This window comes from Oncorhynchus mykiss, chromosome 4, assembly GCF_057628025.1.
Source record: "Oncorhynchus mykiss isolate SJ-2025 chromosome 4, ASM5762802v1, whole genome shotgun sequence".
In the NCBI taxonomy this organism is placed as follows: Eukaryota; Metazoa; Chordata; class Actinopteri; order Salmoniformes; family Salmonidae; genus Oncorhynchus; species Oncorhynchus mykiss.
This window is the reverse complement of record NC_143025.1, coordinates 92228043-92241882: the sequence shown is the minus strand read 5'-3', so window position 1 is coordinate 92241882 and position 13840 is coordinate 92228043. Positions and strand designations below refer to the sequence as shown.

The window sequence follows — 13840 nt, the reverse complement described above, 5'->3', positions numbered from 1 at the left end:
GTGAGGCTACAAAAGTTGTGAGGCTACATACAGACACCGGTTAGTCAGGCTGATTAAAGTAGTATGTACATGTAGATATGGTTAAAGTGACTATGCATATATGATGAACAGAGAGTAGCAGTAGCGTAAAAGAGGGGTTGGGGTGGTGAGACACATTGCAGATAGCCCGGTTAGCCAATGTGTGGGAGCACTGGTTGGTCGGCCCAATTGAGGTAGTATGTACATGAATGTATAGTTAAAGTGACTATGCATATATCTTGCAACCAACGCTCTAACCACTAGGCTACCTGCTGCCCTGTGTTAGACCCACACCTTGTGGTTCTCAGTTCCACATCCACCCTGTCTCCTCTGGAGCTAAATGTGTGCTGATTACATCTAGAAGCAGGTTCCAACCCATTCATAGAACACTCCCACTGGTTCTAAGAATCCAGGGTCCTTAGGGAGTCAAAATACTCCCTCATTAGCTCTGGGACGTACTGGCAAATGTGTGTGTGTGTGTGTGTGTGTGTGTGTGAAGGGATGGGAAGGAATGAGATATAAACAAGATTAGATAGGAAGGCTCACATGGGACAGACCTGGTTTTAAATAGTAAAATAGTAATTGTGTGTTTAAAAAAATAAAAATTGAGCCGACCTTAAGTGCCAGATGGAAAGGGTTTGGATCTTTGGGATTACCGGCATCCCATTGGTTCCCATCGCATCAGACAAGATCTATCAAACACATCTCAAAGTTTTTGAAATGAAACCAAATACTATTTGAACCCACCCATGTCTGGTTGGTGAAGGGAAGGAGAGGACCTACAGTACCAGTCAGAGGTTTGGACACAGCTACTCAAGGCTTTTTCTTCATTTTTACTATTTTCTACATTGTAGAATAATAGTGAAGACATCATATCTCGTAGTAAACCAAAAAAAGTGTTAAAACAAATCCAAAATATATTTTATTTTTATTTTTAAAATAATTTGAATGTTATTTTGATTCTTCAAAGTAGTCACCCTGACAGATTTGTACACGCTTGGCATTCTCTCAACCAGCTTCATGGTAGTGTTGTGTCTTTGAAGACTGTTATTTTATCAAATCAATTCTGTGTAATTATTATAACGTGATTAAACGAATCATGTAAATGTAATTAACTAGGAAGTCGGGGCACCAAGGAAAATCTTCAGAGATTCAGAATTGTTCTCATAGAGTAGGTGTTTCGGCGGTTGTCGGTCTTCTCAGGTTGACATCATTTCTAGCTGCAGACCGGTAATTATTATCTAAGATCTCTTTCATTAAAGGTTTAACATCACCTTACATCCTTTCACAAATAGTTTCATCTTTACTCATTCATTTTGTACAAGAATTAGATGCAAACCTCATATCTGTGTTTCCTGTCCTCTCTGAGGTCACCAAATGAAACACTCTCGTCATACCCGTCCCTTAAGTGTCCACGGACCCTTCCCACCTTCTCACAAGTGGACCTTTTGTATCAAATTCCCATTTTGGGGATTTAGGAGTTTGGCCATGTGAAATCCTTTGTTCTCTCTATGTGTCTCTCTTTCTGCATGACCAGGGGGAGAGAGTCTCCTCCAGGAATTTATGGCCTGAGATAACAGAACCTGGGTGTTGGAGGGAGAGAGGGGGATGCCACAATCTATACCCAGAAAGGGCCACGTCATGACAGGTAGTCACCTACAATGCATTTCAATTAACAGGTGTGCCTTGTTAAAAGTTAATTTGTGGAATTTCTATCCTTCTTAATGCATTTGAGCCAATCAGTTGTGTTGTGACAAGGTAGGGTTGGTATACAGAAGATAGCCCTATTTGGTAATATTATGGCAAGAACAGCTCAAATAAGCAAAGAGAAATGACAGTCCATCATTACTTTAAGACATGAAGGTCAGACAATCCGGAAAATGTCAAGACCTTTGGAAGTTTCTTCAAGTGCAGTCGCAAAAACCATCAAGCGCTATGATGAAACTGTCTCTCATGATGACCGCCACAGGAAAGGAAGACACGGTGTTACCTCTGCTGCAGAGGATTAGTTCATTCGAGTTAACTGCACCTCAGACTGCATCCCAAATAAATGCTTCACAGAGGTAAAGTAACAGACATATCTCAACATCAACTGTTTAGAGGAGACTGTGAATCAGGCCTTCATGGTCGAATTGCTGCAAAGAAACCACTACTAATGTCATGTATTGTCATGTTGTGTCCTGTTCCTGTTCTTTCTCTTCACCCTGTCTCCCTCTGCTGGTCGTATTAGGTTACCTTTTCTTCCCCTCTTTCCCCCAGCTGTTCCTTGTCTTCTCTAACTACCTCGTTCACCCCTTTTCCCACCTGTTCCCTTTTTCCCTCTGATTAGGTCTCTATATCTCTCTCTCTTTCTGCTTCTGTCTTTGTCGGATTCTCGTTTGTGTTACTCATGCCTGAACCAGACTATCGTCGTGTTTGCTGCAACCTTGTCCTGTCCTGTCGGAATCTGCCTGTTCATCTAACCTTGTCCTGTCCTGTCGGAATCTGCCTGTCCATCTGAGCCTACGTGTGTTTCGTCATTAAAGTAACTCTGTTTTGTTAATTCGCTTTTGGGTCCTCATTCACGCACCTGACAGAAGAATCCGACCAAGAATGGACCCAGCGACTTCGGATCCTCTCCACTCAGCCGTCGAGATCCAGGGAGCGATGCTAGGCAGACACGAGCAGGAATTGTCTGCTGCTCGACATGCCGTTGAGACCCTGGCCACCCAAGTCTCCAACCTCACAGAACAGGTTCACCATCTCCGCCTCGATCCACCGGCCACTTCCAGGGCTTTCGAATCTCCGGAGCCCAGAATCAATAACCCGCCGTGTTACTCTGGGGAGCCCACTGAATGCCGCTCGTTCCTCACCCAGTGTGATATTGTGTTTTCTCTCCAGCCCAACACTTAGGAGCACTGCTCGTATCGCCTACGTCATATCTCTCCTTACTGGACGGGCTCGTGAGTGGGGCACGGCAATCTGGGAGGCAAGGGCTGAGTGTACTAACCAGTATCAGGACTTTAAGGAGGAGATGATACGGGTTTTTGATCGATCTGTTTTTGGGGAGGAGGCTTCCAGGGCCCTGTCTTCCCTATGTCAAGGTAATCGATCCATAACAGACTACTCTATTGAGTTTCGCACTCTTGCTGCCTCCAGTGGCTGGAACGAGCCGGCTTTGCTCGCTCGTTTTCTGGAGGGTCTCCGCGCAGAGGTAAAGGATGAGATTCTCTCCCGGGAGGTTCCTTCCAGCGTGGATTCCTTGATTGAACTCGCTATTCGCATTGAGCGACGGGTTGATCTTCGTCACCGAGCTCGTGGAAAGGAGCTCGCGTTCTCCGTTGCCCCCCTCTCCGCATCACTACCATCTTCCTCTGCCGGCTCGGGTGCTGAGCCTATGCAGCTGGGAGGTATCCGCATCTCGACTAAAGAGAGGGAACGGAGAATCACCAACCGCCTCTGTCTCTATTGCGGTTCCGCTGGTCATTTTGTCACTTCATGTCCAGTAAAAGCCAGAGCTCATCAGTAAGCGGAGGGCTACTGGTGAGCGCTACTACTCCTGTCTCTCCTTCAAGATCCTGCACTACCTTGTCGGTCCATCTACGCTGGACCGGTTCGTCAGCTTCCTGCAGTGCCTTGATAGACTCTGGGGCGGAGGGCTGTTTTATGGACGAGACCTGGGCTCGGGAACATGACATTCCTCTCAGACAGTTAAGGGAGCCCACGGCCTTGTTCGCCTTGGATGGTAGTCCTCTCCCCAGGATTCAGCGTGAGACGCTACCTTTAACCCTCACTGTCTCTGGTAATCATAGCGAAACCATTTCTTTTTTAATTTTTCGTTCACCTTTTACACCTGTTGTTTTGGGCCATCCCTGGCTAGTTTGTCATAATCCTTCTATTAATTGGTCTAGTAATTCTATCCTCTCCTGGAACGTCTCTTGTCATGTGAAATGTTTAATGTCTGCTGTCCCTCCTGTTTCCTCTGTCTCTTCTTCACAGGAGGAGCCTGGTGATTTGACAGGGGTGCCGGAGGAATATCACGATCTGCGCACGGTGTTCAGTCGGTCCAGGGCCACCTCTCTTCCTCCACACCGGTCGTATGATTGTAGTATTGATCTCCTTTGTCTGTAGCTCTTGCCGCCGGTACCATAGTCCCCTCCTCCTCTCCCGCCGGAGCGGGGGTTTTTTTTGTTAAGAAGAAGGACGGGTCCCTGCGCCCCTGCATAGATTATCGAGGGCTGAATGACATAACAGTGAAGAATCGTTATCCGCTTCCTCTTATGTCTTCAGCCTTCGAGATCCTGCAGGGAGCCAGGTTTTTCACTAAGTTGGACCTTCGTAACGCTTACCATCTCGTGTGCATCAGGGAGGGGGACGAGTGGAAGACGGCGTTTAACACTCCGTTAGGGCACTTTGAATACCGGGTTCTTCCTTTCGGCCTCGCTAACGCTCCAGCTGTCTTTCAGGCATTAGTCAATGATGTCCTGAGAGACATGCTGAACATCTTTGTTTTCGTTTACCTTGACGATATCCTGATTTTTTCACCGTCACTCCAGATTCATGTTCAGCACGTTCGACGTGTCCTCCAGCGCCTTTTAGAGAATTGTCTTTTTGTGAAGGCTGAGAAGTGCACTTTTCATGCCTCCTCCGTCACATTTCTCGGTTCTGTTATTTCCGCTGAAGGCATTAAGATGGATCCCGCTAAGGTCCAAGCTGTCATTGATTGGCCCGTCCCTAAGTCACGCGTCGAGCTGCAGCGCTTTCTCGGCTTCGCGAACTTCTATCGTCGTTTCATCCGTAATTTCGGTCAGGTGGCAGCTCCTCTCACAGCCCTTACTTCTGTCAAGACGTGCTTTAAGTGGTCCGTTTCCGCCCAGGGAGCTTTTGATCTCCTCAAGAATCGTTTTACATCCGCACCTATCCTTGTTACACCTGACGTCTCTAGACAGTTCGTTGTCGAGGTTGACTCGTCAGAGGTGGGCGTGGGAGCCATTCTTTCTCAGCGCTCCCTCTCTGACGACAAGGTCCACCCTTGCGCGTATTTTTCTCATCGCCTGTCGCCGTCGGAACGTAACTATGATGTGGGAAACCGCGAACTGCTCGCCATCCGCTTAGCCCTAGGCGAATGGCGACAGTGGTTGGAGGGGGCGACCGTTCCTTTTGTCGTTTGGACTGACCATAGGAACCTTGAGTACATCCGTTCTGCCAAACGACTTAATGCGCGTCAGGCGCGCTGGGCGCTGTTTTTCGCTCGTTTCGAGTTCGTGATTTCTTATCGTCCGGGCTCTAAGAACACCAAGCCTGATGCTTTATCTCGTCTCTTCAGTTCTTCAGTAGCCTCCACTGACCCCGAGGGGATTCTCCCTGAGGGGCGTGTTGTCGGGTTGACTGTCTGGGGAATTGAGAGGCAGGTAAAGCAAGCACTCACTCACACTCCGTCGCCGCGCGCTTGTCCTAGGAACCTTCTTTTCGTTCCCGTTCCTACTCGTCTGGCCGTTCTTCAGTGGGCTCACTCTGCCAAGTTAGCCGGCCACCCTGGCGTTCGGGGTACGCTTGCTTCCATTCGCCAGCGTTTTTGGTGGCCCACCCGGGAGCATGACACGCGTCGTTTCGTGGCTGCTTGTTCGGTCTGCGCGCAGACTAAGTCCGGTAACTCCCCTCCTGCCGGCCGTCTCAGGCCGCTTCCCATTCCCTCTCGACCTTCCGTCAGTCTCTCTTCCGGCTTTCACCCCCAGTCTAACGGTCAAGCAGAACGGGCCAATCAGACTATTGGTCGCATCTTACGCAGTCTTTCTTTTCGCAACCCTGCGTCTTGGTCAGAACAGCTCCCCTGGGCAGAATACGCCCACAACTCGCTTCCTTCGTCTGCGACCGGGCTATCTCCTTTTCAGAGTAGCCTCGGGTACCAGCCTCCGCTGTTCTCATCTCAGTTCGCCGAGTCCAGCGTCCCCTCCGCTCAGGCTTTTGTCCAACGTTGCGAGCGCACCTGGAAGAGGGTCAGGTCTGCACTTTGCCGTTATAGGGCGCAGACTGTGAGAGCTGCTAATAAGCGTAGAACTAAGAGTCCTAGATATTGTCGCGGTCAGAGAGTTTGGCTCTCCACTCAGAATCTTCCCCTTAAGACAGCTTCTCGCAAGTTGACCCCGCGGTTCATTGGTCCGTTCCGTATTTCTCAGATCATTAATCCTGTCGCAGTGCGACTTCTTCTTCCGCGTTATCTTCGTCGCGTCCACCCGGTCTTCCATGTCTCCTGTGTTAAGCCCGTTCTTCGCGCCCCCGCTCGTCTTCCCCCCCCCCCCCCATCCTTGTCGAGGGCGCACCTATCTACAGGGTCCGTAAGATTTTGGACATGCGTCCTCGGGGCCGTGGTCACCAGTACCTAGTGGATTGGGAGGGGTACGGTCCTGAGGAGAGGAGTTGGGTTCCCTCTCGGGACGTGCTGGACCGTTCGCTGATCGATGATTTCCTCCGTTGCCGCCAGGTTTCCTCCTCGAGTGCGCCAGGAGGCGCTCGGTGAGTGGGGGGGTACTGTCATGTATTGTCATGTTGTGTCCTGTTCCTGTTCTTTCTCTTCACCCTGTCTCCCTCTGCTGGTCGTATTAGGTTACCTTTTCTTCCCCTCTTTCCCCCAGCTGTTCCTTGTCTTCTCTAACTACCTCGTTCACCCCTTTTCCCACCTGTTCCCTTTTTCCCTCTGATTAGGTCTCTATATCTCTCTCTCTTTCTGCTTCTGTCTTTGTCGGATTCTCGTTTGTGTTACTCATGCCTGAACCAGACTATCGTCGTGTTTGCTGCAACCTTGTCCTGTCCTGTCGGAATCTGCCTGTTCATCTAACCTTGTCCTGTCCTGTCGGAATCTGCCTGTCCATCTGAGCCTACGTGTGTTTCGTCATTAAAGTAACTCTGTTTTGTTAATTCGCTTTTGGGTCCTCATTCACGCACCTGACAACTAAAGGACACCAATAAGAAGAGACTTGATTGGGCCAAGAAACACAAGCAATGGACATTAGACAGATGGAAATCTGTCCTAGGGAGAGCGGAACGGCTAGGAACGACTAGGTAGAGAGAGGAGGGGCTACAGGGGAGGGGCTCGGTAGAGAGGAGGGTCTAGGTAGAGAGGAGGGGCTAGGTAGAGATGAGGGTCTAGGTAGAGCTGAGGGTCTAGGTAGAGAGGAGGGTCTAGGTAGAGAGGAGGGGCTACAGGGGAGGGGCTAGGTAGAGAGGAGGGGCTAGGTAGAGCGGAATGGCTGGTATAGAGGAGGGACTACAGGGGAGGGGCTAGGTAGAGAGGAGGGTCTAGGTAGAGAGGAATGGCTAGGTATAGAGGAGGGACTAGGTAGAGAGGAGGGGCTACAGGGGAGGGGCTAGGTAGAGAGGAGGGTCTAGGTAGAGAGGAACAGCTAGGTATAGAGGTGGGACTAGGTAGAGAGGAGGGGCTACAGGGGAGGGGCTACAGGGGAGGGGCTAGGTAGAGAGGAGGGGCTAGGTAGAGCGGAATGGCTGGTATAGAGGAGGGACTACAGGGGAGGGGCTAGGTAGAGAGGAGGGTCTAGGTAGAGAGGAATGGCTAGGTATAGAGGAGGGACTAGGTAGAGAGGAGGGGCTACAGGGGAGGGGCTAGGTAGAGAGGAGGGGCTAGGTAGAGATGAGGGGCTAGGTAGAGAGGAACGGCTAGGTATAGAGGAGGGACTAGGTAGAGAGGAGGGACTAGGTAGAGAGGAGGGGCTACTGGGGAGGGGCTAGGTAGAGAGGAGGGGCTAGGTAGAGAGGAGGGGCTACAGGGGAGGGGCTAGGTAGAGATGAGGGTCTAGGTAGAGATAAGGGGCTATACAGGGGAGGGGCTAGGTAGAGAGGAGGGTCTAGGTAGAAAGGAGGAGCTAGGTAGAGAGGAGGGGCTAGGTAGAGATAATGGGCTATACAGGGGAGGGGCTAGGTAAAGATGAGGGTCTAGGTAGAGATAAGGGGCTATACAGGGGAGGGGCTAGGTATAGATGAGGGTCTAGGTAGAGATAAGGGGCTATACAGGGGAGGGGCTAGGTATAGAGGGTCTAGGTAGAGAGGAGGGGCTAGGTATAGAGGAGGAACTACAGAGGAGGGCTTAGGTAGAAAGGAGGGGCTACGCAGGAGGCTGTAGGTAGAGAGGAGGGGCTACAGGGGGAAAACTTCTGAATCCCCAATGGCACCCTATTCCCTACATAGTGTACTACTTTTGACCAGAGCCCTATGTAGTAGTGCACTATATAGGAAATAGAATGCCATTTGAGACCATTTGGAACGTAGCCACTGACAATCAAACTGATGTAGATGCCATATCACTGTGCTGCAGCTGTTGTTCACATGGTAACCTGTTGCTATGGGAACTCAAGCCAAGCTTGTAGGGATATTATGATGGAAACGGGTATAGGGACACTCCTGAACTGCAAACTTATATTTAGCTTCAGAATTTGATCAAATTTATTTAGGGTCAGGGTCAGTTTTTGATTTTAGTTAGTCATTTTTACAAGTCAGGAGGGTCCTAGCTATTATGCTACAGCGATGTGTCTTCCCTCTATCCGGCTTCAAGTCAACTGAATAAAAAAACAAAATAATCCTTTGGAGTTTGCCTCTCTCTCTCTCTTTCCCTCACTCATCTCTTTCTCTTTGCCCCCCCCCCCTCCCCTCCCCCTCTCTGTCTTTGTTCATTCACCTAAATAGAAAGCTTTCAGGGCGAGGCCCATCTTACGGAACCTTTATTTATCTTTTGATCAAAAGTCAAATAGCCCAAATAGTGTTGAGAAACTCTGGTGTTGAGAAACTCTGGTGTTTAGAAACTCTGGTGTTGAGAAACTCTGGTGTTGAGAGAATCTGGTGTTGAGAAACTCTGGTGTTGAGAAAGTCTGGTGTTGAGAAACTCTGGTGTTGAAAGAATCTGGTGTTGAGAAACTCTGGTGTTGAGAAACTCTGGTGTTGAGAAACTCTGGTGTTGAGAAACTCTGGTGTTGAGAAACTCTGGTGTTGAGAAACTGCGGTGTCGAGAAACTCTCGTGTTGGAAAAATCCCCTGTGACCTTCGACCCTATACCATCACACCTTCTGACACATTATCGTACGCTCAATTATAACCAAACTCTATACTACCTAACCCTATACTACCTAACCCTATACTATCTAACCCTGACCCTATACTACCTAACCCTATATTACCTCACCCTAACCCTATACTACCTAACCCTATACTATCTAACCCTATACTACCTAACCCTATACTACCTAACCCTATACTATCTAACCCTGACCCTATACTACCTAACCCTATACTACCTAACCCTATACTATCTAACCCTATACTACCTAATCCTATACTACCTAACCCTATACTATCTAACCCTATACTACCTAACCCTATACTATCTAACCTTATACTACCTAACCCTAACCCTATACTACCTAATCCTATACTACCTAACCCTAACCCTATACTATCTAACCCTATACTATCTAACCCTATACTACCTAACCCTAACCCTAACCCTAACCCTATACTACCTAACCCTATACTACCTAACCCTATACTATCTAACCCTAACCCTATACTATCTAACCCTATACCACCTAACCCTATACTACCTAACCCTATACTATCTAACCCTATACTATCTAACCCTATACTACCTAACCCTATACTACCTAACCCTGACTCTATACTACCTAACCCTATATTACCTCACCCTAACCCTATACTACCTAACCCTATACTATCTAACCCTATACTACCTAACCCTATACTATCTAACCCTGACCCTATACTACCTAGCCCTATACTATCTAACCCTATACTACATAACCCTATACTACCTAACCCTATACTACCTAACCCTGACTCTATACTACCTAACCCTATATTACCTCACCCTAACCCTATACTACCTAACCCTATACTATCTAACCCTATACTACCTAACCCTATACTACCTAACCCTATACTATCTAACCCTGACCTTATACTACCTAACCCTATACTACCTAACCCTATACTATCTAACCCTATACTACCTAATCCTATACTACCTAACCCTATAATACCTAACCCTATAATACCTAACCCTATACTACCTAACCCTATACTACCTAATCCTATACTACCTAACCCTAACCCTATACTATCTAACCCTATACTATCTAACCCTATACTACCTAACCCTAACCCTAACCCTATACTACCTAACCCTATACTACCTAACCCTATACTATCTAACCCTAACCCTATACTATCTAACCCTATACCACCTAACCCTATACTACCTAACCCTATACTATCTAACCCTATACTATCTAACCCTAACCCTATACTACCTAACCCTATACTACCTGACCCTATACTATCTAACCCTATACTAACTAACCCTATACTATCTAACCCTATACTACCTAATCCTATACTACCTAACCCTAACCCTATACTACCTAACCCTATACTATCTAACCCTATACTACCTAACCCTAACCCTAACCCTATACTATCTAACCCTATACTACCTAACCCTATACTACCTAACCCTATACTATCTAACCCTATACTACCTAATCCTATACTACCTAACCCTAACCCTATACTATCTAACCCTATACTACCTAACCCTATACTATCTAACCCTATACTACCTAACCCTAACCCTAACCCTATACTACCTAACCCTAACCCTAACCCTAACCCTATACTACCTAACCCTATACGATCTAACCCTATACTATCTAACCCTATACTATCTAACCCTATACTACCTAACCCTAACCCTAACCCTATACTACCTAACCCTATACTATCTAACCCTATACTATCTAACCCTATACTACCTAACCCTATACTATCTAACCCTATACTACCTAATCCTATACTATCTAACCCTAACCCTATACTATCTAACCCTATTCTACCTAACCATAACCCTATACAATCTAACCCTATACTATCTAACCCTATACTACCTGACCCTATACTACCTAACCCTATACTAACTAACCCTATACTAACTAACCCTATACTATCTAACCCTGACCCTATACTACCTAACCCTATACTACCTAACCCTGACCCTATACTATCTAACCCTATACTATCTAACCCTATACTACCTAACCCTATACTACCTAACCCTATACTATCTAACCCTATACTACCTAACCCTATACTATCTAACCCTATACTATCTAACCCTATACTACCTAACTCTAACCCTATACTGAGCTGCACTGAGTTGAGCTGCTCTGAGTTGAGCTGCACTGAGTTGAGCTGCTCTGAGTTGAGCTACACTGAGTTGAGCTGCACTGAGTTGAGCTGCACAGAGCTGCACTGAGTTGAGCTGCACTGAGTTGAGCTGCAATGAGTTGAGCTGCATTGATTTGAGCTGCACTGAATTGAACTGCACTGAGCTGCACTGAGTTGAGCTGCACTGAGTTGAGCTGCACTGAGCTGCACTGAGCTGCACTGAGTTGAGCTGCACTGAGTTGAGCTGCACTGAGCTGCACTGAGTTGAGCTGCACTGAGTTGAGCTGCACTGAGTTGAGCTGCACTGAGCTGCACTGAGTTGAGCTGCACTGAGTTGAGCTGCACTGAGTTGAGCTACACTGAGTTGAGCTACACTGAGTTGAGCTGCACTGAGTTGAGCTGCTCTGAGTTGAGCTACACTGAGTTGAGCTGCACTGAGTTGAGCTGCACAGAGCTGCACTGAGTTGAGCTGCACTGAGTTGAGCTGCACTGAATTGAACTGCACTGAGCTGCACTGAGTTGAGCTGCACTGAGTTGAGCTGCACTGAGCTGCACTGAGCTGCACTGAGTTGAGCTGCACTGAGTTGAGCTGCACTGAGCTGTACTGAGTTGAGTTGCACTGAGTTGAGCTGCACTGAGTTGAGCTGCACTGAGCTGCACTGAGTTGCACTGAGCTAAGTTACATTGAGTTGCCTGCAAGGGGACTGGTGGTAAATATAATTTGTTGATTGATGGTATCTGCTGGCAAGGCCCGTTACATAACAGAACATTAATATTAATTTGCACGGTAGCCAATAGTCGCTTCTCATAAAGTGCTCTCCATAGAATTACAATCCAGTAGCCCATACATTACAGTAGCCTATAGCCCATTAGCCACACAATGTAAATGATTGTTGTGGGTTGAATCAACCAATTTAACCCATGTTTAAAGTGTCATCCTAGCCTACACAATGTATGCAGCAATTTCAACCTCCAGAGATTGGAATGATTCATGGTGTATGTGGGAGCTGTTTCTAGATAACACATATCTTTATGGTATAATTTGTTGTATAAATTGTTTTTTTTAATGCTTTTGCTGCTGCTGCAGGCTATTTACATTCTAGTCAAACAATTATTTCAGTCTCTCGGCATTTACGATAGGTTTGAGCAAAGATAGTCTATTATAGTGACAAGATGGACAAGTGACCGCTTTAACAATGGAAACACTGTACACTTCCTCAAAGATGAAAGGCAGGCAATGAGGAGGCGGAGATTAGGTGTGACCATTCTAGCCAATGAGAGGGCAGATACACGTGTGAACAACAGGCCATAGAGCTAGATAGAGGACTCATTTTTGTATCTGTGCCATTGTAGTTTCTGTGACAGCATGGGCAGCACCATTGAGGCTATCAAAGTAGTCAATTTTGTTCAACTTCATTGGTTGATTGCTCCCAACTCATAGGAATTCCCACCCAGTTGACTACTTTAAAATGGTGGAAGCCCCAATGTCAACGTCCATGCTAAAACAGGTTATAGCCATGATGAGTCCTATCTATCTCCATCGCAGGCACAACGTCACGTTGCACGTTGCCTAAGTGGCACTGAACATTCATAACTGACACATGTGCTGTTTCCATCAGGCCTGTCATTATATTTTCTATCCAACATGAACTTCGCTTGCATAAAAAGGTCAGATGGAAACCTGGGTTGAGTAAAACTTGACCTCTTTCCCTCTGGTTTGATCCAGGCTATTCGGGATCTTTGGGATGTCCCTACCCCTCATTGAAGTTTACATTTAAAATAGTTTAGGTTATAGTTAACGTTGAGGGAGGGTATGGACGTCCCAAGGAGCCCAGATTGCACTGCAATTTGATAGGTATTTGTATAGCGACGCCTTGTCGCCACCTCGTGTTTTAAAACACCATTTACACTTCACTCAGGTAAAAAAACAAACATACATTTGTTATTAGAAGAGAGAAAAATAATCGATTGTAGCTATGTAGATAGCTAAATGACAATCGAAGTATTATGAATCCACAGTGTGTGCATTTAGTTCTCGACAGAGATGAAAAGTAGGTAACATTTTATACAGGCATTTTTAGAGCACCCTTGCGGACTTCCGTCAACGTGTTTAAAGACCCCATCATGTCCATGCTTGCAGAACGTAAGTGCTACTTCGAATGTTTTAGCCAAAATGTTGTGTTTCATACATTAGAGAAACACAAATACTTGGGTGTGTCATGTTGTCTGAAGAAGTCAACATCGATTTAGTGCAAGTTATGTCTTTAAAAGTGCCTCAGTACATATGTGCGGTTCGAAAGTCTGTCGAGCTAACTAGCATAATGCTAACCACAATCACATTTAATTACCGGTAACTAGCAAGTTACTAGTAAACCTCAACTAGCTCAACAAGTTGAGTGCAACCTAAGTTAATAACGTTTTTTTATTAGGGCTAAATGTGTTGGTATATTTACGGTGTCTTGTCTCATTTCTGATCATCACCAATGTGATTAGTTATATAAAGTTGCGACCTTTTGACAGCCAGTTACCCAGCCAGCTAACTAGTTCTGGTCGAGAATGTTGCTTTTTTCCCCCGATGTTGTTTAGTGACTGGTTTTAA

The 13840-nt window shown here is 46.7% G+C and overlaps 1 protein-coding gene across 1 annotated transcript in view; it reads left to right on the top strand.

The window, feature by feature from the left end:
• The first annotated feature begins 13147 nt into the window (after positions 1-13147).
• LOC110522658 (PIN2 (TERF1) interacting telomerase inhibitor 1) overlaps positions 13148-13840 on the top strand; it is a 60361-nt gene continuing 59668 nt past the window's right edge. The window contains exon 1 of the mRNA XM_021601137.3: positions 13148-13384. Coding sequence (XP_021456812.3) covers positions 13366-13384 — 19 coding nt within the window. The 5' untranslated portion in view covers positions 13148-13365. The remainder of the gene's footprint in view (positions 13385-13840) is intronic.